The sequence below is a fragment of the Chiloscyllium punctatum genome, chromosome 1 (assembly GCF_047496795.1).
Source record: "Chiloscyllium punctatum isolate Juve2018m chromosome 1, sChiPun1.3, whole genome shotgun sequence".
NCBI lineage: Eukaryota > Metazoa > Chordata > Chondrichthyes > Orectolobiformes > Hemiscylliidae > Chiloscyllium > Chiloscyllium punctatum.
In genome coordinates this window covers 79,286,040-79,308,174 of record NC_092739.1, presented here as the reverse complement: position 1 = coordinate 79,308,174, position 22,135 = coordinate 79,286,040, and the positions used below count along the sequence as shown (strand labels likewise).

The 22,135-nt window shown below is 42.3% G+C and overlaps 1 protein-coding gene across 14 annotated transcripts in view; it reads right to left on the bottom strand.

Annotated features, from left to right (window-relative positions):
* Positions 1-22,135, bottom strand: part of cracd (capping protein inhibiting regulator of actin dynamics) — a 232,375-nt gene that overhangs the window by 32,372 nt on the left and 177,868 nt on the right. For 13 of the 14 annotated variants that reach the window (XM_072569643.1, XM_072569608.1, XM_072569616.1 and 10 more), the window contains 3 exons: positions 14,679-14,840; positions 6,467-6,535; positions 2,043-2,234 (listed from right to left, as the gene is read on the bottom strand). In XM_072569643.1, the coding sequence (XP_072425744.1) occupies positions 2,043-2,234; positions 6,467-6,535; positions 14,679-14,840 (423 nt within the window). The remainder of the gene's footprint in view (positions 1-2,042; positions 2,235-6,466; positions 6,536-14,678; positions 14,841-22,135) is intronic. The other variant, XM_072569669.1, reaches the window with a different exon arrangement.

Below are 22,135 nucleotides of genomic sequence, written 5' to 3'. Positions count from 1 at the left end.
TGCTCACTGTACTCACCCTGGTCATATGTCATTCTGTTAGATATAAGATGGTGGCAGTGGCAGGGGAAGGTAGCATTCTGGCTCCTGAGCACATCCACTCCCCAGCACCAAGCCACCGCATCCTGCTTTCTCCATTTCTTTCTTCTTTTCTCTTTCATCTTCATCTTTTCCTTCTTTTCAGCAAAAAAAAAGCGAAACAAGGCAGCATTGGCAGGGTCAGGCAGCCCGAGGTGGCCAGTGTGAGAGCAGAAGCAGGCAGCCTGAGGCAGCAGCGGGAACAGGAACAGGCTACAAGGCATTGAGAGCAGGCAGCCCAGGTGGTGGGGATGTGGTGAAGCCTGAAACTGGGGTGGTCAAGCCTTGTGAAGAGTGCGAGACGAGCATGTAAATTCTAGCAAGACTGGACAGACAGAAGGATGCTCACGAGGACCAGGGAGTCCAGAACCAGAGGTCACAGTCTATGGATACAGGGTTGACTATTTAAGACTGAGTTGAGGAGAAATTTCTTCACCCAGAATTCTCTGCCACAGAAAATGGTTGAGGCCAAAACGTTGAATGTTTTCAAGAAGGCAATACATATAGTTCCTTGGGCTAAAATGATCAAAGGATATGGGGTGGAAGCAGGAAAATGGTACTGAGTTGGATGATCAGCCATGATCATATTGAATGGTGGAACAGGCTGCTCCTACTTCCTTTTTCTATGTTTCTGTGTCTATGTTTGAGGACAAGTGCAACAGCAGCAAGGATAAGAAAAACAATGTAAACTATAAAGATATTGATAGGGCAAAGAGGGAAAGATTATTTCCTCTTGTTGGCGAATTATTAATAATGAATTATTCATTGAGTTAGCAGTAAGACGGCAAGGATATAGGATAGGAGAGAATGCAGTGAGGTAACAGTTGGGGCTCCAAAGGAAAAGCGCATGGCTATTGGAGATTGTAATACTTTGCCACTGGGAATGGACGAGGCAGAAACAGTTGTGTAAAGGGAAACGAGTTAAGTGTTTGAAGCAAAGGAGGGTACAGGATTCTGGTGTAAGGCAACCTTGGGATCAGTTTTGCATAATCCTCTCATAAAGCCAGTAGAGACAGATGGGCCAAATTATTACTTTCTGTGCTACAAATGTCTCTGGTTCTATGCTGCACTTCACACAATCTAACCTACTGCATTCACTGCTCACAATGCGGTCTCCTCTACATTGGGGAAACAAAGTGTAATCTGGTTGATCACTTCACAGAACATCAACATTCTGCCTGCAGGAGTGACTTTGAGCTTCCAGCGGCCTGCCACTTCCACACACCACCCTGTTCCCTGGCAAATATCTCTGTCTCAGGCTTGCTGCACTGTTCCAGCGAAGCTCAATGTAAGTTGGAAGAACAACACCTCCTTTCTGCTTGAGGACCTTGCAGTCTTCTGGACTTAATATCGATTTCAATAACTTTAGGGCTTGAACTCTCCTATGCCCTTGCCCCCACTCCCACACACCAGACCTTGTGATCGCATAGTCTGTTATTACACCAACCCATTGTTAGCCACAAATAGTCTCCATTAACAGCTATTCACCCTCCTAGCCAGATCGTTATCCACTCCTTTGTCTGTCTAACTGTGTTTCTCTCTCTTGGGCTCTATACCCACCTATCATTTACTCCTTACTCCCTGCCCCCTCTCACTAACCTCTCTTCTGCATAAAAACCCACATTTTCCTATCAACCATCAGTTCTGAGGAAGGGTGACTGGACCTGGAATGTTAACTCTGATTTCTCTTCACAAATGCTGCCAGACTTGCTGAGTTTTTCCAGCCATTTCTGTTATGGTTCTATGCTACTGATTAACATACAAGTACTGTAAGAATGAATAATTTAATTGTCCAGTTCATAAAATATCTCAGAGCATATTTAAAATGGATGTGATCTTCCTTTGGAGCCCCAACTGTTATCTCACTGATATTATATCACACGGGTCACATGGTGTTTGAAAACTGTTCCAAATTGAAGAACAAAAACATACAAAATTCTCACAATGAATTTTAACAATACATATACCTGTGCAAGTCTCCCATGTTTCTTTGAGATTCTTTGATTTCTTGGCTTGACAGAGAGTTTATGTTTCGCTGCTGTGTTGTCCAGGCGTCTCACAGACTGTGGAACAGCATCCAGGTTAATAGACTCAATGGTCCCACCAGAAGTCACTAATGACAGAGATCGACTGGGCCATAAAGATCGAACAGTTGAAACCTAAAAAAAAACACAGCTGTCATCATTACGAACACCTTAAATTTTAAAAATGAAAAGAGTTACAAAATACAGTCACGGAATGGAAGAAAATCTTGTTTAAACAAAAATGAAAACAAACTGCCATGGATTCTGAGATTTCAAACAAAACAAAAACACTGGGTCAGTTCTCTCCAAAATGATGGGGAGTGCTGGGGGTCCTGAGGTCCCACCCCTCATTTCAGGAAGATCTTATTTTTGTTGGAAAGGGGATGTGTCTGGTTATGGGGAAAGAATGGGAACAAGACAGAACTCCAAATATGGGAAGATTGAAATCAACAAGGCCATTTGAAATCAGTTACTGGATTAGTGGTGCTGGAAGAGCACAGCAGTTCAGGCAGCATCCAACAAGCAGCGAAATCGACGTTTCGGGCAAAAGCCCTTCATCAGGAATAAAGGCAGTGAGCCTGAAGCGTGGAGAGATAAGCTAGAGGAGGGTGGAGGTGGGGAGAGAGTAGCATAGAATACAATGGGTGAGTGGGGGAGGAGATGAAGGTGATAGGTCAAGGAGGAGAGGGTGGAGTGGATAGGTCGAAAAGGAGATAGGCAGGTCGGACAAGTCCAGACAAGCCAAGGAGACAGTGCTGAGCTGGAAGTTTGAAACTAGGATGAGGTGGGGGAAGGGGAAATGAGGAAGCTGTTGAAGTCCACATTGATGCCCTGGGGTTGAAGTGTTCCGAGGCGGAAGATGAGGCGTTCTTCCTCCAGGCATCTGGTGGTGAGGGAGCGGCGGTGAAGGAGGCTCAGGAGCTCCATGTCCTCGGCAGAGTGGGAGGGGGAGTTGAAATGTTGGGCCACGGGGCGGTTTGGTTGATTGGTGCGGGTGTCTCGGAGATGTTCCCTAAAGCGCTCTGCGAGGAGGCGCCCAGTCTCCCCAATGTAGAGGAGACCACATCGGGAGCAACGGATACAATAAATGATATTAGTGGATGTGCAGGTAAAACTTTGATGGATGTGGAAGGCTCCTTTAGGGCCTTGGATAGAGGTGAGGGAGGAGGTATGGGCACAGGTTTTACAGTTCCTGCGGTGGCAGGGGAAAGTGCCTGGATGGGAGGGTGGTTCATAGGGGGGTGTGGACCTGACCAGGTAGTCACGGAGGGAACGATCTTTGCGGAAGGCGGAAAGGGGTGGGGAGGGAAATGTATCCCTGGTGGTGGGGTCTTTTTGGAGGTGGCGGAAATGTTGGCGGATGATTTGGTTTATGCGAAGGTTTGTAGGGTGGAAGGTGAGCACCAGGGGCGTTCTGTCCTTGTTACGGTTGGAGGGGTGGGGTCTGAGGGCGGAGGTGCGGGATGTGGACGAGATGCGTTGGAGGGCATCTTTAACCACGTGGGAAGGGAAATTGCGGTCTCCTTGGCTTGTCTGGACTTGTCCGACCTGCCTATCTCCTTTTCGACCTATCCACTCCACCCTCTCCTCCTTGACCTATCACCTTCATCTCCTCCCCCACTCACCCATTGTACTCTATGCTACTCTCTCCCCACCCCCACCCTCCTCTAGTTTATCTCTCCACGCTTCAGGCTCACTGCCTTTATTCCTGATGAAGGGCTTTTGCCCGAAACGTCGATTTCGCTGCTCGTTGGATGCTGCCTGAACTGCTGTGCTCTTCCAGCACCACTAATCCAGTATTTGGTTTTCAGCATCTGCAGTTATTGTTTTTACCTATTTGAAATCAGTGCTGAGTTCAAAGAAACCACATTTTCACAAGGTTTCTGCATGAGGGGGTTAGAAATTTTTAGAGATGTCAACAATGCTTTTAAAGGGCAGATAAATTGTAGAGAAGTATCAGAAAGTCATCATTAAATGGATAACACATCTGAAGACAAACTTCTGCCTGCACGTGAGAGTTGAAAAAGGATATGTCCTAGCGATTTCATTCTTTGTTTGTTGACATATCCCTGCTAATAGTGTTGTCAGTGTTTGGCTGCCTTCCACAGTCTCACAGTCGAGTTACTGCTGGTGGTGGGGAGTGTGAAGGTGGTGAGTGTGCAGGTGCACTGTTTTGCTATTTTGTTTAAAGTTCAAAGAGGTTATTAAAACATTGGATGTCTCCAATGTGTGGTTACAAATACACAGCTGATGTTTCAAAATGGGATTAAGTACTTAAGAGGATTTAAAAAGTTTAAATGGGCATTGATGAATGGGAGTTTTTTCTTAATAATAGTGAACTTTATCAGAGATATTTAGAACTTCATCTCCTCAAGGACTGGCAGAGAGATTTTAGTTTAGATAAATGTGAGGTGTTGCATTTTTGTAAAGCAGACCAGAGTAGGTCTTAAACATTTACTCGTAGGGCTCAGGTGAGTGTTGCCAAACAAAGAGACCTAGGGGTGCAGGTGCACAATTCCTTGAAAGTGGACTAGCAGGTGGGCAGGATGTGAAGAAGGTGTTTGGCACACTTGCCTTCATTAGTCAGTGCACTGAGTACAGGAGTTGGGATGTCATGCTGCAGCTGTACAGGATATTGGCGAGGCCACATTTGGAATACTGCATATGGTTCTGGTCATTCTTCTATAGGAAGGGTGTTGTTAAACTTGAGAGGGTACACAAAATACTTACAAGGATGTTGCTGGGACTGGAGAGTTTGAGCTATAGGGAGAGGCTGAAGAGTGTTGGAGATTGAGGGTTAACCTTATGGAGATTTATAAAATCATGAGGTGAATAGATAGGGTGAATTGCCAAGTTCTTTTTCCTGGGGTGGGGGAATCCATAACAAGAGAGCATTGGTTTGAAGGGAAATGATTTAAAAAGGACTGAAGGGGTAACTTTTTCACACAGAGGGTGATGCATGTGTGGAACAAGCTGGCAGAGGAAGTGGTGGAGGCTGGTACAATTACAACATTTAGAAGGCATCTGGATGAGAATTATGAATAGGAAGAGTCTAGAGGGATATGGGCCAAATGCTGGCAAATGGGACAAGGTCAGATTGGATATCTGAACGGCAAGGATGAACTGGACTGAAGGGTCTGTTTCCGTGCTATCTGACCCCATGCCTATCTGAGCATAGCTTCTTAGATTGACCTATGTTGGATACTGGGATGTTTGACACATATGGGCTTGGCACGTGGGTGGGACTGTTAAAGAGGTACAGAAGGGCCAATAATCAGGAAACAATGGGGGCAAACTTTCAGAGAAACAAGGCCTTTTTAACAGTCCACCTCAGCACTTGGCAGTCACTGTGGCCTCCTAGATTGTCTGGGGGACAGAGGGCACACCTTCATCCTACATATGTGAACACTGAAATTAAGCACTGGTATGGTGGCACTATTAATCCAAAAACCCAGATAATGTTCTGGGGACTCAGCTTCAAATCCTGGCTTGGCAGATGGTGGAATTTGAAATGAATAAAATATGGAAATAGAAGTCTAATGATAACCACAAAACCACTGGCAATTGTCAGAAAAAACTATCTGGCTCACCAATGTTCTTTAGGGAATGAAACTACTTTGTCTGACCCCACATGTGAATCCAATGTGGTGGACTCTTCTTTTTGATTTGTGGTTAACTCTTACTGTCTCCTTAATTGAACAATTAAGGATGAGCAATAACTGCTGGCCTAGTCAGAGAAACTCACAACCCTGTGAATGAATATAGAACAAAAATTCATTCAGCCTGCCATTTGAACACTTTCTCCCAAGGTGAGTGTACCAAACTTAGAAATTTTCTGTTTCCCACTACCCTAATTCAGCAGTGTAAATGTAGGCTGCTGTGTTTAAGTTTCTGTGTGTTTCCATAAACTTACTGTTTATGATTAAGAATTGGTATACAGTGCTAGATTATGACAAAACTAACGAGGTAAAAACAATAACTGCAGATGCTGGAAACCAAATACTGGATTAGTGGTGCTGGAAGAGCACAGCAGTTCAGGCAGCATCCAACGAGCAGCGAAATCGACGTTTCGGGCAAAAGCCCTTCATCAGGAATAAAGCCTTTATTCCTGATGAAGGGCTTTTGCCCGAAACGTCGATTTCGCTGCTCGTTGGATGCTGCCTGAACTGCTGTGCTCTTCCAGCACCACTAATCCAGTATGACAAAACTAATCCTAGTGCTAGCTGGAATATCAGACTACAGGCTGTATATGTGTTGTAAAATGGTGACAATTTTGTCATTACTGTTCATTTACACATTCAGTTCTCAGCTTGCAATTTGTAAATAAACTGACCAACCATTTTTTAGTGATGTAAAATTTTTGTTACCTGCTCTTCTGCTTCAACTCTTGTTTCATCTAAACTCAAGGAACTAAGCCGATTGGATGGGTCATTGGACTGAGAAGGGAAAATGAAATGGAAGGATGGATTAAAAAATGTTGATGATTATAAAAGTGAAAATAATTACGGAAGATAATGGAAAGTGTTGACATTAAACAATGTAACAAAAAGCCCTTTGTACCTTTGAAATACATACTAACTTTACATCTAAGGCTAAATGTTTAAAGGTGCAGTAATATTCAGTTCAGCTGATCTTTCCATCATTCCATACAGTCCATAACATACATGCATAGAATTAGGCCATTCTGCCCATCAATGGGCGGCATGGTGGCACAGTGGTTAGCACTGCTGCCTCACAGCGTCAGAGTTCAATTCCCACCTCAGGCGATTCTCTGTGTGGAGTTTGCACATTCTCCCCATGTCTGCGTGGGTTTCCTCAAAGTGCTCCGGTTTCCTTCCACAATCCAAATATGTGCAGGTCAGGTGGATTGGTCATGCTAAATTGCCTGTAGTTTTAGGTGAAGGGGTAAACGTAGCAGAATGGGTCTGGGTGGGTTGCGCTTCAGGGGGTTAGTATCGGTGTGGACTTGTTGGCCCGAAGGGCCTGTTTCCACACTGTAAGTAATCTAAAAAAAAGTCTATTCCACCATTCAATTATGGTTGATAGGTTTCTCAACCCCATTCTCCTGCCCTCTCCCCATGGTCCAGGATCCCTTACTAATCGAGAACCTATCTTTGTATCAAATACACTCAATGACTTGCCCTCCACAGCCTTCCATGGCAAGGAGTTCCACAGATTCATCACCCTCTGACCAAAGAAATGCCTCCTCATCTCAGTTCTATGGGGTCATTCCTTTACTTTGAGGCTATGCCCTTGAGTCTTATTCTCTCCAACCAGTGGAAACATCTTCTCCATGTCCACTCTATCCAGGCCTCTCAGTATTCTGTACGTTTCAATTTGATTCTCCCCATCTTCCTTCTAAACTCCACCAAGTCCAGTTCCAGAATCCTCAATTCTCCTCATACGACAAGCCCTTCATCCCCAGATCATTCTTGTAAACCTCCTCTGGACCCCCTCCAATACAAGCTTATCCTTCCTTAGATACAGTGTCCAAAATTGATCATAATATTCCAAATATGGTCTGACCAGAGCATCATACAGCTTCAGCCCTGCATTTCTCCTCTTTTATTTTAGCCCTCTGCAAGACTGCATTTATCTTCCTAATTGACAACTGAACTTGCACATTAACATTAAGGGACTCCTGAACTAGATCGCTTAACTCCTTTTTGTACTTCAGATTTCTGCAGCCCTTCCACATTTAGAAAATAGTCAATGCATCTAATCTTCCTATCAACGTATATAATCTCATACTTTCCCACATTACATTCCACTTCTTTGCCCACTCTCCTAGCCTGTCCAAGTCCTTCTGCAGCCTTTCTGCTTCCTCAACACTACCTGCCCCTCCACCTAACTTTCTGTCACCGCAAAATTAGCAACAATGACTTCAGTTCCTTCTTCCAGATCATTAATGCATAATAGGAATAGTTGTGATCCCAAAATTGACCTCTGTTGAACAGAATACATTGAATGACTGATATGGAATTAATTTCAAGAATGCACTACAGAAATAAAGACTCTAACAATGTTTAGTGTACTGATTATTATTTGCAATGTCAGTTTTAAGATCTATATCTACATATATTGGAGCCTAGAAATTTAGTACTGCTCATGTTTGGACAGCTGCCCTGGAGTATAAACAGCCAGGAGGAACATGAGGAGATCGAAAGAGCCTGGAATTTTGGACATCAGACCTGAATATAAGAGAGATAGCATGTGGGTAGAAACCACACAGATTTGTCTATCAATGCTCAGGAAAGAAATGAAATAAGATCGCAAACATCTGGATAAGGAAAGGTTGGGCCTCAGATGAATGATCCAGGGTTTATTGTGGTTCAGGGAAAAAGTGTTGGGAGTTTCAAGTTGGGGTTAGGAAGTGCTGTTGGCATGGTTTAGGTTTTCTGGATTAGGTCTGAGCATCAGATCTGGATTTGGGAAAAGTGGTCTCTTGGAGTTTGGAGTTGGGACCATGGTTAGAGGTCTCAGAACCAGAAGTTGTGATGATCGGTACTTGACATGTCTGAACTGCACTTTGTGTGCAGTTGGTTTTCATCAAGCCAATCAGTACTATCGCTGATCACTCAGGCAAAAACTGCAATTGCAAGAGATATATTTGATATATAAAGCCCCCAACTCTCATATTTTATTGGCAAAAGGACACGCTCTATTTGGCCTTTATAACATCCTGTCTGGCAAACTCAGTATTGCTGATATTGTGGTTACAATTGTGGACACACATTTCCACCTGCAGTGCAGTAAAAGGCTGTACTGCAGAGTCCACTTTCTAAACCTATTTGTCACTGTTGTGTAGTGTGAATTTGTTGCAAAATCTACCCAATTGTCTGCTCTCATATAATTTCCCTCCAAATTATTAGTTTCTAATTATCACCTCAAAGATTTTCTTCTGGTTAGCTACAACAAATGGAAACATCAGAATCTTAGAATGTTTTTATCCCTAAGGTAGGTAAGGTGGTGAAGAAGGCATTTGGCACACATGCCTGCATCATTCAGAGTATTGGATTTGGACATGTTATAGCTGTATGAGACATTGGTAAGGCCCCATTTGGAGTACAATTCTGGTCGCCCTGCTATAGGAAGGATGTTATTGAACTAGAAAGGATGAAAAACAGATTTAACGAGAATGGTACCGAGTTATAAGGAGAGGCTGGACAGACTGGGACTTTTTCCCTGCAGTGTAGAAGGTGGAGGAGGCTAATGGTTCATAAACTCATGAAGGGCACAGACAAGATGAATAGCCAAGGTAGGGGAGTCCAAAACTACAGGGCACAGGTTTAAATGAGAGGGGAAAGAATTAAAAGGGACCTGAAGAGCAACTTTCTCACACAGAGGGTAGTGCATGTATAGAATGAGCTGCCAGAGGAAGTGGTGGAGGTGGGTACAATTACAACATTTATAAGGCATCTGGACAGGTACATAGATAGTAAAGGTTTAGTGGGATTCGGGGTCCATATGCAGGAAATTGGGATGAGTTCAGTTTAGGAAACCTGGTCAGCATGAACAAGTTGGGCAGAAGGGCCTATTTTCATGCTGTATGACTCTATGAGTGTGTGGATGGAAATCACAGGGGGACTAGTGGGGGAGTGAATGATTCATCTTCGTTTGATGGCAAATTAGCAGCCAGCCGACAGACTTGAAACAAGCCTTCTTCATAGCCATGACAGGGTGTTAATGGGCTAACTTAACACAGAGTGGAACCTCTGCCCTTGAGTGGGATGAAGACCAGCCATCTGAGCAACAGCAAAATTCTAACGGTGGCTACCAGCTCCCACAGTGCCGACAGTGCTAGAGGTCCATAATGGGGAGTCATGGAACTACAATCAGTCCCAAGAGAAAGGACTCTGGAGCAAGAGGTACAGGTTGGGGAAGGCTTGGGGATCTTAGGGAGGTGATGGTAAGGAGGATATCTTTTAAGGTCTGTGTGACTTGGAAAGGAGAGTACGAGCTTCTAGTGGGATATCCCCAATGCACTACAGGCACCCTCCGAAAGTACACCGCATTAATTCCGACATACTTTTAAAATATGCTCACTTCTGCCTGCCTAACCAAACCTGCAGTATTATTGAGTCAGTGTAGTGTTTGTAGCGAGGTCAGCCAGCTAGACCTCATACAATATGAGTTCTCTGAGAGGAGCTGTTAATCTGGTCCAATCAGGGAGACCTGACTGACATAAAAAGGTTCTAGGAGAAAGTGAGGACTGCAGATGCCGGAGATCAGAGCTGAAAATGTGTTGCTGAAAAAGGGCTCATGCCCGAAACATCGGTTCTCCTGCTCCTTGTATGCTGCCTGACCTGCTGCGCTTTTCCAGCAACATATTTTCAGCTCTTACATAAAAAGGATATCTGGGATATTGAGCTCCGGAATGTCTGACTCAGCAAGAGGCAGTGCTATTGTCAAAAGCTATGCATTTGTAAATAAAGGGTGATTGGTGATGGGATGCCAGCTACTGAAGGTTTATTTCAGTCAGCATAACAAGATTAATTAGCATTTAATTATTTATTTACATATGTTGGGGAGTGTGCTCATTTTGGTGCCTGACCATATCCTTTATCATGTGGGTGGGTCAGGATTGTGTGGGAAAGTGGTGGGCTGAACACCTGCCCTATTTTATGTGCCCCTCTGCTAAAAATGCACCAACCAGGCACATGTAATACTCAATTTACTTTCCCACCAGCCCCTTGTGCTTTCCATCCATATAATAATCCATTTTAGTTTCAAACCAAGGTAAATTGCTGCAAGCAAATAGAATACATCAAACTTACTTTCTGAGATAAAGAGGTTAACTTTCTAAAATTTAGGCTGATATTTTACTTATTATGGCAATCATCAAAAGTGTTTGGATAAAGTAGTCAATGTGCAAGGGCAATGTAATTGTCCCATTCCTATTTCGCATAAGTGCTTTGACTCCATGACAATATGAAGACACATGTAATCAACAAAACAATGTATTGATACAACATGTGGAATTTTCCCATTTTCAGTTAAGTTTTGTCAAGTGAGATTCATGGATTGGAGTGGATTTTCTCATGTAATCTTCCGCTCTTCACCTAATTAATGTAGATGGCCCCTTCAGCTCCCTTCTGATAGAGTCTCACAGCAGGAGAGACGGCAGTGCAGGCCACTGAAGGGGCCCCAGCTAGCACCATATACAAAGCCCTGCTGCACACCATCCAAGATACAAACTGACCCTCACACTGTGGCTGTCACTATTGAGGACATGACCCAGAGAGGAGAAAACACAGACTCAAAGTCAGGGTCAGGTACGTGGAGCCGGTAGATGGGGTCGGGGGAGTTAGTTTGGAAAAGACCACAGTGCCTTTCCTGGCTGACTGCCATAGGAAGCCATGCCATCGGACACAGACAACCTGGACCCAGATAGTGGCCCAGGTCAGTGTTGTGTCACGGGTTAAAGAGAAGAACATGAAGTAGGTCAACGATCCTTTGCTCTGTGCAAGGATAAGTGTCACCATCCTCTCTCTGCTACTTCAATGTCACCAGGTCACCACACATTTCTCACGAAAGCTCATGAACTACAGTTCTCACTATTACATACTACATGTCGTTATCATCCCAGATGATGTTATTACCAAACAAGTCAGATCTCAGACTGAAATCTGGCATGATAAGTTTTTGATTTGTTTTTATTGTAACGCAGACACACAATGCTGAAGATTTGGCCTTAACAAAAAAATGGAGAAGTATGCAAAAGAGATGAAGATAAAATAACATAAACCAAATTATTTGTATATAACACAACTTTAAAATTTCAAAACACATGGTAAATGCTATTACATTAATCCCAAAAGCACTGACGTAGAACATAGAACATTACAGCGCAGTGTTGGCCCTTCAGCCCTTGATGTTGCGCTGACCTGTGGAACCAACCTGAAGTCTATCTATCCTACGCTATTCCATTTTCATCCACTGCTTTATAGTACTCACACCAGATAGAATTCTCTTCTCTTCAATATCTGTACAGATTACATTAATTTAGCTTAATTTAATTGTGACATAAATTATTGTATTTAAGACTGATGGCCTCTTCCTGGAGCCTTCATGGAACCAAACTCAGATTGTCCCAGCTTCAGGGGTTTAACCCAATATTACCGAAATATTAATGGTCTGAAATTTTTAAACTAAGCTGACATAATCCTTTTCTTAATAGTCCTAAAATTACCTGTGTTTCTTAGGTAAATGTAAAGGTAAAGTCACTATAGTCTTACCAGATCACAGGCTGCTCTCTCATTTGAGAGAGAGAGACGATTAGTAGTGAGTTAACCTGAGGGTCATCTGCCCTCAGACAAGGGAAAGCTTAAGGAGGATCCTTCATGGTAACCTCAGCTGGTGTGGGAATGGAGCCCAAATTGTTGGTGTCACTCTCTATTACAAACCAACCATCAGTCAACTTTGCTAAATTGACCACTACTTCTTGTTTACACATGCAGTTTCAGCTAAGACATCTGCAAACTGCCTCACTGAAACAAAAAAAGCTTTCCTCCCGTCCCAAAATTATGAGTGCTTCCCCTACACCTAAAGCATCAATTCTAGAATCTTCTACTTGAATGCCTAACGCACCACCTTATTTACTTTGTTTGCTTGTCAATTCTCACAAAGTAAACAAATTCCCATTAGCCTCCCTGAACTATCTCTGTCAGACTGTTTCAACAAAAAAAAATCACTGTGGCTACAGAAATACCTAAAAGGTCAGACATTTCAGAAATATAGAACAAACCCACATACCACTAGTTCAAAATCCAAACATAAATGATATATATAAATCACACATCTTACATCACAATGCCTACTCAACAGATCTCAGCCACCATATTCTCCAAAACTACTAACATTTCCTGCCCTCTGACATTCCTATTAACTCATGCTAGACACCTCACCACTGTCCACATGCATTGCCACTAACTGCTGCTCATCCATTATACATTACCCAATCCTGATGAAGGGACTCAACCTGAATCATCAACTTTCCTACTCCTCCAATGTTGCCAGACCTGCTGTGCCTTTCCAACTCCACTTTTTATCAACTCCCATAATACTCAATCCATTCCTGTCTCATTGCTGGAAAAATTAGCCCACTGCTCCCCAAACTGATGCCTCTACATCACCCCAACAGACCAACTTGTAATCCTCAGATTGGTTGCACTTGACCTGCCATTGTGACAGTGGCTCAATCAGTAGACTGCAAGGACACAGATTCCCAGACTGAGCTCCTGTCTGACTATGGAGTTGACTGTGGCAACACGCACTGGCTGGCAATAGACCCCTTGACCCCAGTAACATCTGCTCCTCTTTGATTGGTCATTTGCTTGAAACATAAACAGTGTATTTGCCACATAAGCTGTTGCCATGTGTTGCAGGTGTGATACTGTTATAGCCCAGTACCATACAATGACATGCCCATCCCCTTTACTGTTCAATGTTCCCTGCCACAGATAAGCTGCATTCTATCTACACTGAGAAGCAATGCAAGCTACAGAGGCTGCCATTCTGTAACTTAGCACTAAAGACTGTATAATAAAAAGCAGGGCAAGGCACAGAGTCTTACTGCTTCCTAGTAAACACAAAGCGTACAAGAGCTAAGAAAGGAAGCCAAGAACCATAAAATGTGGATACATAAGGTACGTGTTTGTGAATGTTCCCACTAAGCTCTGTGTTTTTGTAAGTGTACAGCCGCTCTGCATGGTGATCAGAGTCAGCGTGCCGACTGTGGCATTGACTTCTGGTTCTGGTGTGTAAAGTGACCTGGAGAAGCATCCAAGCTATAGGTATACTTGAGTTCCAAGGTAAAGTGCTGAAAGGTTGAAATGTTGTGTCAGTTAGTCAGAGAGCTGGTATGATGAGGCTGGTGGTTTGCCACTGCCAACTTGTATGGACAAAGGCCGAAGGAGGTTGGTGGCCAAGGAGCAAGGATGGAATTTGTGCCGAAGACGTAGCTGAATGATGGTTAGGACAAGTTATCAGTGAGCTGCAGTCACTAGCTACCTGCTCTGGCTTATCTGATTGGAATTTGCACTGTCTAGTTTCTCGTGACAGATGTACAAACAAGGTAAGCTCAGCAATTAGCAACGTGTAATGTAGTCGTCACTCAGTAGCAAAATGCTGAAGTTGCCATTTAAAAATTAAAGGCGAAATCGTAAACATCTTTTTCAATGTTGTGATTGAGACTTTCTACATTCTCAGTATCTTTTCTCAACTTTCTCCCATTTCCCATACTGCTCCAGGAAGGGAGAATTCCACCCCATGTTTGTAAACAATGGGAAAAAAAATCACAAACTATTTCTCATGAAGCAAATGGCCCCTTAATCAGGAAGGGTCTAATATCGGAACTTTAAACAGCTACCCCTCCTACAATATACATCTTCTGAGTGTTGCTTCATTGCTCCAATCATACAAAGCAAAACTTTCTAATTAGAACTTTTATTGTGGGTTTTTAAATGACAAAACTCTGCCAGCACGTTATCAGAAACTGTCAATTTCAAAAGAAAAAGAGCAAATTTTATCCAAAGCGCTAGATTTACAGACAAAATCTAGTGCTGACTGAAAACTCACCTTAGGTGCTGAGGCTGGTAATTTGGTATCGTGCAAAGCAGGTTGTTCCTTTGTACTGCGGAGAAATTGATCAACCTCTGAATTAGCTCCAGAATCTTCCATTCTTTTCCCAGTGAGAGTCAAGGGGTGCTGGCCAAATTTAATATCTTTTGCTAGTTGATGCTAAGAAATAGAAGAAAATGTAAATAAGTTTCTAATCTCTGGCTTTTTCAAATTGCTTGTTGTTAATTCATTAAAAAATAAGAATTCATCTCAATAACGTCACACAGTGTATGCTTATTATTCTGTTCCTAACCTGCTAGGTGAGCCATTGACCTAGATACACTCTTCTCAATCATCAACCCCTTAAAGTACCATACTATATGTGATAAAATACATTTAACAGATTCACCTTCTTTACATAAAAATATTGATGTTTTGGTGGAATATATACCAGATAGACTGATTGTAGCAATATGTACACAGCCCTTTGGATAAATTTACCTGAAACCATAAATCAAATACTTTGATAATTTACAGTTTTTGTTCTACCCAGGAAGAGAAATTCTAGATTTTCAATTTTTTTTTGACTTAAAGAATCAATTTTCAGAGAGGTGAACAGTTGCAAATCAACAAATGAAAATAAACTAATGCTGTCTTAGAGGTTTGAAGTATGTGCCACCACACGCAGTAAGATCTGAATAGCATTCAGGCTAGGTTAGTAAGTAGCAGGGGCCACACAAGTGATCATCTCCAACAACAGAGAATTGGACCATTTTTCCTTGACATCCAACAACACTATCATGTGGATTCACACTGTCAACATCTTGGAGGTTATCATCAATCAGAAAAGGCTGTATAATAATTGTAACTATGAGAGTAAGCTAGGAAGTCTGCAGCAAGGAACCCAGATACTCACACCCCAGATCCTACCCATCTACAAAGTATGTGTCTGGACTGTGATGGTATACTCTCCACTTGCATGGACTGGTGCAGCTCCAGCAACACTCAAGAAGTTCAACACTATCTAGGACAATGCAGCCTGTTTGATTTGCACTCAATCCACCACCTTAAATATTTAATTGCTCCAGCTGACTCAAGGGGGACAGCAGTGTGTACCATCCTACAAGATGGTACTGCAGCAGCTCAAAAAGCCTCCTTAGATACTCAAGATCCCCTATTGTATGCCACCTTATTTCCCTGAAGGATACAATCAGAATTATAAACAATTGTACAGTCAAGTAAATAGATCCTCCTTCTTCAGCTAACATTGCACTATGGAATCTTACCTGGAAAGTGCTGAAATGGAGAGTTGAAAACATGGAATACTGTATTTTGGTACAAATACAATGAATGTGTAAGTTGTATATATATTGTTGTTAAACACAAAGATATTTCAGAATAGAATCTTGCACAAACAACTGAACGGCTGTACATTTAAATAGAATATGAAGGACTATTCTTGTACAATATCAAAATTATTTGGTTAATCAATTTTCTGTAGGTTTCATACATTTGTAGAAAGCAGGAGCCAAAGCTGCAACAGATGCAGCTCCTCCACTGTGTTCAGTGGAACCACTTTATATTTAAAATAACAATTTGGTCATCACAGCTGTTCCATTGTTCAGTGTAATCACCATCTGTACACAAGTTTGCTTGTATCTGTACACCAAGTTGCATAAGAATGTCCATGTTATAAGATGAGATGGAACTAATGAGTTCCTTATAATCAGCACTGCCTAAATCCCCATAGTTCAGTGTATAGTTTAAGTCAACATGCAAAGAATACAGTAAAACATAACCTGAAGTTTAAGATTTGTGCGAAGTCATGGAGACTGTGTGGGCCTTTAAAATAGCAGCTCTGGAAGTTCTGTCTCCATTTCTGACAAATCCTATTTTCACTCACAACAGATGGAGGGGCAAGGGGAGGGGTTAGGACATTAATCGTGTGGAAAGTTCAAAATCAGCAGGGCCATTTGAACTCAGTGTTCAGATCACATTTTCACTGGAGTAGTGTGGAAATTCTCGATCTTTAAAGAGGTTTCAACGCTTTTTCAGGCAGATAAGGTCGATAAGAACTGTCAAGCATGATGATACTTGAATGGGTTGCCCCTTAAAAAATTGATAACAGCCTGTATTTGTGGAATTAAAAAGTCTGTTCTAGCAGTTTCAATAGCTGTTTGTTGACATAACCCTAAATGCTTTCATTATAACATTATTAATAGATAGCTGATTTCTTCAACCTATCATTATCAGAGTGTGGGGATGGGGTTTGTAAGCCCACAATTTAACAGCTTGAAGATGTTATTAAAGGATTAGTTGCCTTTAAGGCAGGGTTGTGAATACATTTTTTTTACTGCAGTAATGTCTATATTAGATATTTAGGACTTTATTTCATTTCCTCTCAGTATGGGCCTGTGGTCTGCCTAGGGTGGATACTGAGTGAGTTGACATGAGAGGTGAAGGCAAAGGTGGTGTGTGATATGGATTTTTATGAGTTGACTTTGAGTTGGCAAAAGGTCTCTAAAGTAACAAGGGGACAGGTGGGAAAACATGGATTTGAGAGTGGGTGGAAGATCAAATGATATGAGAGATGAGTGCTAAAAAGTGCTATCATTCTCACAAAGCAGTGGGAATGATATCTCATAGAACCAAAACAAACCTTTATCAAACGGCCTGCCCTGGCACCAAGTGGTCTCTGTGGCCATTTGCAACCTGTGTTTGAGGTGGGGAAGTCTGATTCCATCTCACACCCTCATCCAGTGTGAAAAACATCCTATTCAGAGAACTTTCTCAATAGTGGAGGGGTTGGGGAGGAGGGGGCTGTACCAGGCCAAGCAATGTTGCTAAGGATTCAAATTGAACGGTCCTTACATCAAAGCATAAGATGTGCCAAATTACAAACATAAACACATCTGATGTTGCCTTCAAACCACCTTGCTCCCATCCAGTACTTGCAAGGGATTGGAAAGATCAAAGAAAAATCTATCACCTGTGTTGTAGATCAGTTAACTAGAACAGAAATTCATGAAACATAAAACTGGGCTGTTTCTTTAGAGGGCATCTGTTCAAGTTTGCCAGTTCAATACACAGGGTGCAAGTTGAAGATGTATCTTCTTGTGTCTAAAAGCCATTAATATGTTGCTGCTGTGATAATGGTTACAAAACCAGGTTAAGAGATATCCAGGATTCTTTGAGAAAGTTCCCATGAGGCAATAAGTGCAGGCAATAATTCAATCTCGAATTACTCTGAATGAAAGGTTAACAAGACTAATAAGTTGCAGGGTTACATAACTATAAATTCAAAAACCTTTCCTGATAATTGAACTGTGGAACAGCCAGGCAACTGGCCTACAGACGCTGAGATATACTCTATTTTAAAGATGCCATAATTTAGAAGCATGTTATTACTTTTTCGGGACTTAGATATTTCTCCCATGTTCATTCTCAAATTCTTGCTCCTTGCTGAACTGGAGTATGTATCTGATGAATTTTTTATAATATTCTCAGTAATTCTCAATATCCGTATTAACAAAACCATTGCATTTGGTTTACTGAATATATTCTGAACACTCATGGGGTCTCCTAGACTTCAAAAAGCTGTAGGCTTATAAATTATATAATATTATTGACAAGCTATGGAGCAAATTAATGAATAAAACCACATAAGCAGTTGCAAAGGAAAATATAATTACAGTGATCTTCAGTATATATACTTCTTCCTCAATAAAGGAAATAATGAACAGATACAAAATAGTCTGATTGTTTTTTGAACTGAGATATCTTACCAAACTCATTTCATTTATTGCTAGTGTGCCCCATTCTGACACCTTAGTCCACACCTTTCGCTGGATACCCCTGGAATATGAGCATTCCTTGCACATGCACCACCATTAAATACCCATTGAAGCTGCCCTGCATGGTCAAGGCCGGAGTCTGAACATGCTGAAGAAGCTTCTCTGATAGGGAACCTGCACTCCTGGTGGATGGGACGATCCAGAGAAAAGGCATCCTCTTCCTAGCAGAGGATGTCACATCTCCAGACTAAGACAACATGAGCAGAGGTCACCACCTGGATCAGCATCTTCTCCACTGTCACACAACGCCAGATTATAGTCCAACAGGTTTATTTAAAATCACAAGCTTTTGGAGCACTACTTCTTAATTAAGTGAAGTGGAGGGAAGCACACAGGCACAGAATATATCAGCGGAGAGATAATGGCAAGATAATTCCAGGTAATTAAGAGCATCAACCGATAAGTCCAAATAGTATGAGTGGAGTGTCGCCAGACTGAATAACAAGTCTCTGCAGATGATCAAAAGTGTCAAAGGCTATGAATAAAGTGTCAACAGCTGAATAACAAGGGATGATCTATCAACTGATTAACTAAGGCAGAGAGGTAATTAACAATAATCGAAACTAAGATGGTGCTCTGAGACAAAGCAAATGGCTGGAACAACGTGATTGTTATCAGAGTTGCACCAAACTAGTCTAACCAAACTAACAAATAATCAAAAGCTGTACAAATCTATTAAGGTACAGAGATAATAACAAGTAATCAAGATAGTGGTGTCAGAACAGTAAGGAAGATTTTATAAACACAGAACATTACGTTGGGAGTTAAATGTAGTGTGACATGATACTAAGATCCCAGTTGAGGCCATCCTCATGAGTACAGAATTGGCAGTTGCTTTCTGCTGGGTGAGTCTGCATTGTTGTGTACCTCAGAGGCCACCTTGGAGGACACTTACCTGAAGATCTGAGGCTGAATGACCCTGACTGCTGAAGTGTTCCCCGACTGGGAGGGAACATCCCTGTCTGGCAATTGTTTTATGGTGTGCTTTCATGCATTGCTGTAGCATCTGCATGGTCTCACCAATATGTCATATCTCGTGCTATCCTTGCCTGCAGCGTATGAGATAGACAACATTGGCGGAGTCACATGAGTATCTGCCATGTACATGGTGGATGGTATTCCCACATGTAATGACAGTATCTATGTCGGTGATCTGACATGCCTTGCAGAGGGTGCTGTGACAGGGTTGTGTGGCGTTGTGGTCATAGCTCTCCTGACACTGGGTAGTTTACTATGAATGATGGTCTCTTTGAGGCTGTTGGAAGACTTTGGTGAGATGTTCGTTGTCATCAGTGGTATGCTGAAAGCTGGGAATGACATGCCATAATTTCTCTGCTCCTGGGATGATGAAGTGTACTCTATCGTCATGTCTCTTGTCTGTCTTCTGAGGAGATCATTGCGGTTTTTCGCTGTGGCATGTTTTAACTGTCGATCACTGAGTTGAGCATCGTATCCCATTCCTAGGAGGGTATCTTTCAGAGTCTGTAGGTGTCCATCACGTTCTTCCTCATATAAGCTGATCCTATGTATACACAGGGCTTGTCCGTAGGGAATGGCTTCTTTAACATGTTCCCCAGAGTTTGGAGGAATGGTCAGCTGTGTTACAAAAAGGTTAATGACCTTCTCCTATCTGCCAGGTTAAGTGCCACATTCTTCTCTCTGATGCCTCTGTCAGCGCCATTACATACACCTCCCACCAAGGCTCATGCCTCATCACTCACACTGTTGCCATACCTGCTCTTACCCCTCAGCCTCCTGCACCACTAACTCTGCATGCCCACCACATTTAGTCTTTTGGGACACCTAACCACCTCCCCCCAACATGCAACAATGTTAAAAGCCATGACACTCACTGTCATTTCATCTCACTCCCCCTTTGTTTCCCAATACAGGAGACTACCCATAAATAGGCATAGGGTGGATCAGTGCCCAACATCAGTATCCTTGCCCGTTCTGAGTACAGAATCCTGCCTCTTGCAGGATCACTCCTGCAGGGATGCAGAGACATCCAAGTCCTGCCAAATAAGTAAGTACCAAATGCAAAAGAATCAGCAGCATCTGCGATATGATGAACTTCTTTCTCATTGCAGCGAATCACATCTGTCTGCATCCATGGGCAGGTTAGTGGTTGCCATGGAGAGTGAGGCCTAGCAGCCTCAGAGGCTGCTGCAGATGTCTACCCCATTGCCTCAGCCTTGGTTCCCAGGACCGAAGGCATGCAACCAGGGCAAGGGAAATCTTCAGCCCAGTCCAGGTCCTCCTCACAAGGAGATAGGGCAGTGCTAGGAGACAGCTAGCTAGAGAAACCACCCACACAGGAATGCTGTCAGTTTCCCTCCAGGGCACTACAGAGAGGGCCTGGCCCTCCACTCAAGGAGGGTCAATCTGCCTCTGGAATTACACACTTCCTAGCGATGCTTATATTGCAGAGAGAAACAAGGTGATAGCTGATACTTTGTCCAGAACTTTAACTTCATTCCAAATGACCTGAGCATCAAAACAAGCAAAGGCATATTAATTAGGCTTCAAGATTGAACAGATGCAGGCAGGATTTTTAAGAAAATGTTTCCTATATTTTGATTTTATAGTAAAGTGCGTCTGAGCCACATTTCATTTCTCCCAAGAGTGCAGGTATTATAAAGAGCTGTGATACAAATATCATCTGTAAAATATGGACCCATATAAATATATTGTGAAATTTAAAACAAAGGACACTTTGTTAAGGAAATGGTACTGATACAACAACAACCTGTTGCACCTACAAAGATTAGGGAGCTTGGATAGCGTCACACAACCAGGAGAATGGTCAGAGAAAGGTCACATGATCCAGTTTGCGAGCAGAATAATTCCCACTCATTTTTAACTCACTAAGAGAGAATTTGAGACCTGTCCGAGAAAAAAAAACAGCCCAGCGTGTTCTCTGCTTTTTTTACAATTCTCTTTGGCCATACTGGTTTCTCTTCATGTTTGTGTATGCTTGTAAGAAGTTTGCATACCTTTACAAAATTCAAACTGTTGTCAATAGGCTTCACATCTTTGCTGGACAAAGTTTAGTTTTGGTAATAACCCAGCTATTCATCCTTGCATACAGAAATCTGAATCTGACACAATCCAAGGCCTATATAACTGGCCATATCTCCAACATGGGTTGTGATCCTTGGAAGATTGGGGCTAGAAAAGCTGTAACAATGAATTTCCAATTCCAAAATAAATGCAAGGGTGGGTAAAGTGGGAGGTAGTCATTTAAAACCCTGTAATGTGTATAACACTGAGGTTATGATGACAGGCATTGCATGCTGATTTTGATGAAGTGGAGAGGGGATTTCTACAATGAGTGTTTACTTGCAAGGCCTGTTAGAGCATTAAACAGAAAATTATCCTCAAGACGTCTTAAATCAACATATAAATATTAAAAATATTTCATATCATTGAAAGATCATCTTAACCTAGATTACTACAAGGTCAGATTCTGTATGGATGGCCTAGGAAATAAACATTTTATTCAAATGGTGATAAAGGTAGAAAAATGAGCATCCACGCTCATGTACCGATACCTCTGCAGTTCATGGGAGACTGCAAGTTACACATACAGTGCTACAGAGCTGCAATGATACAAATTGT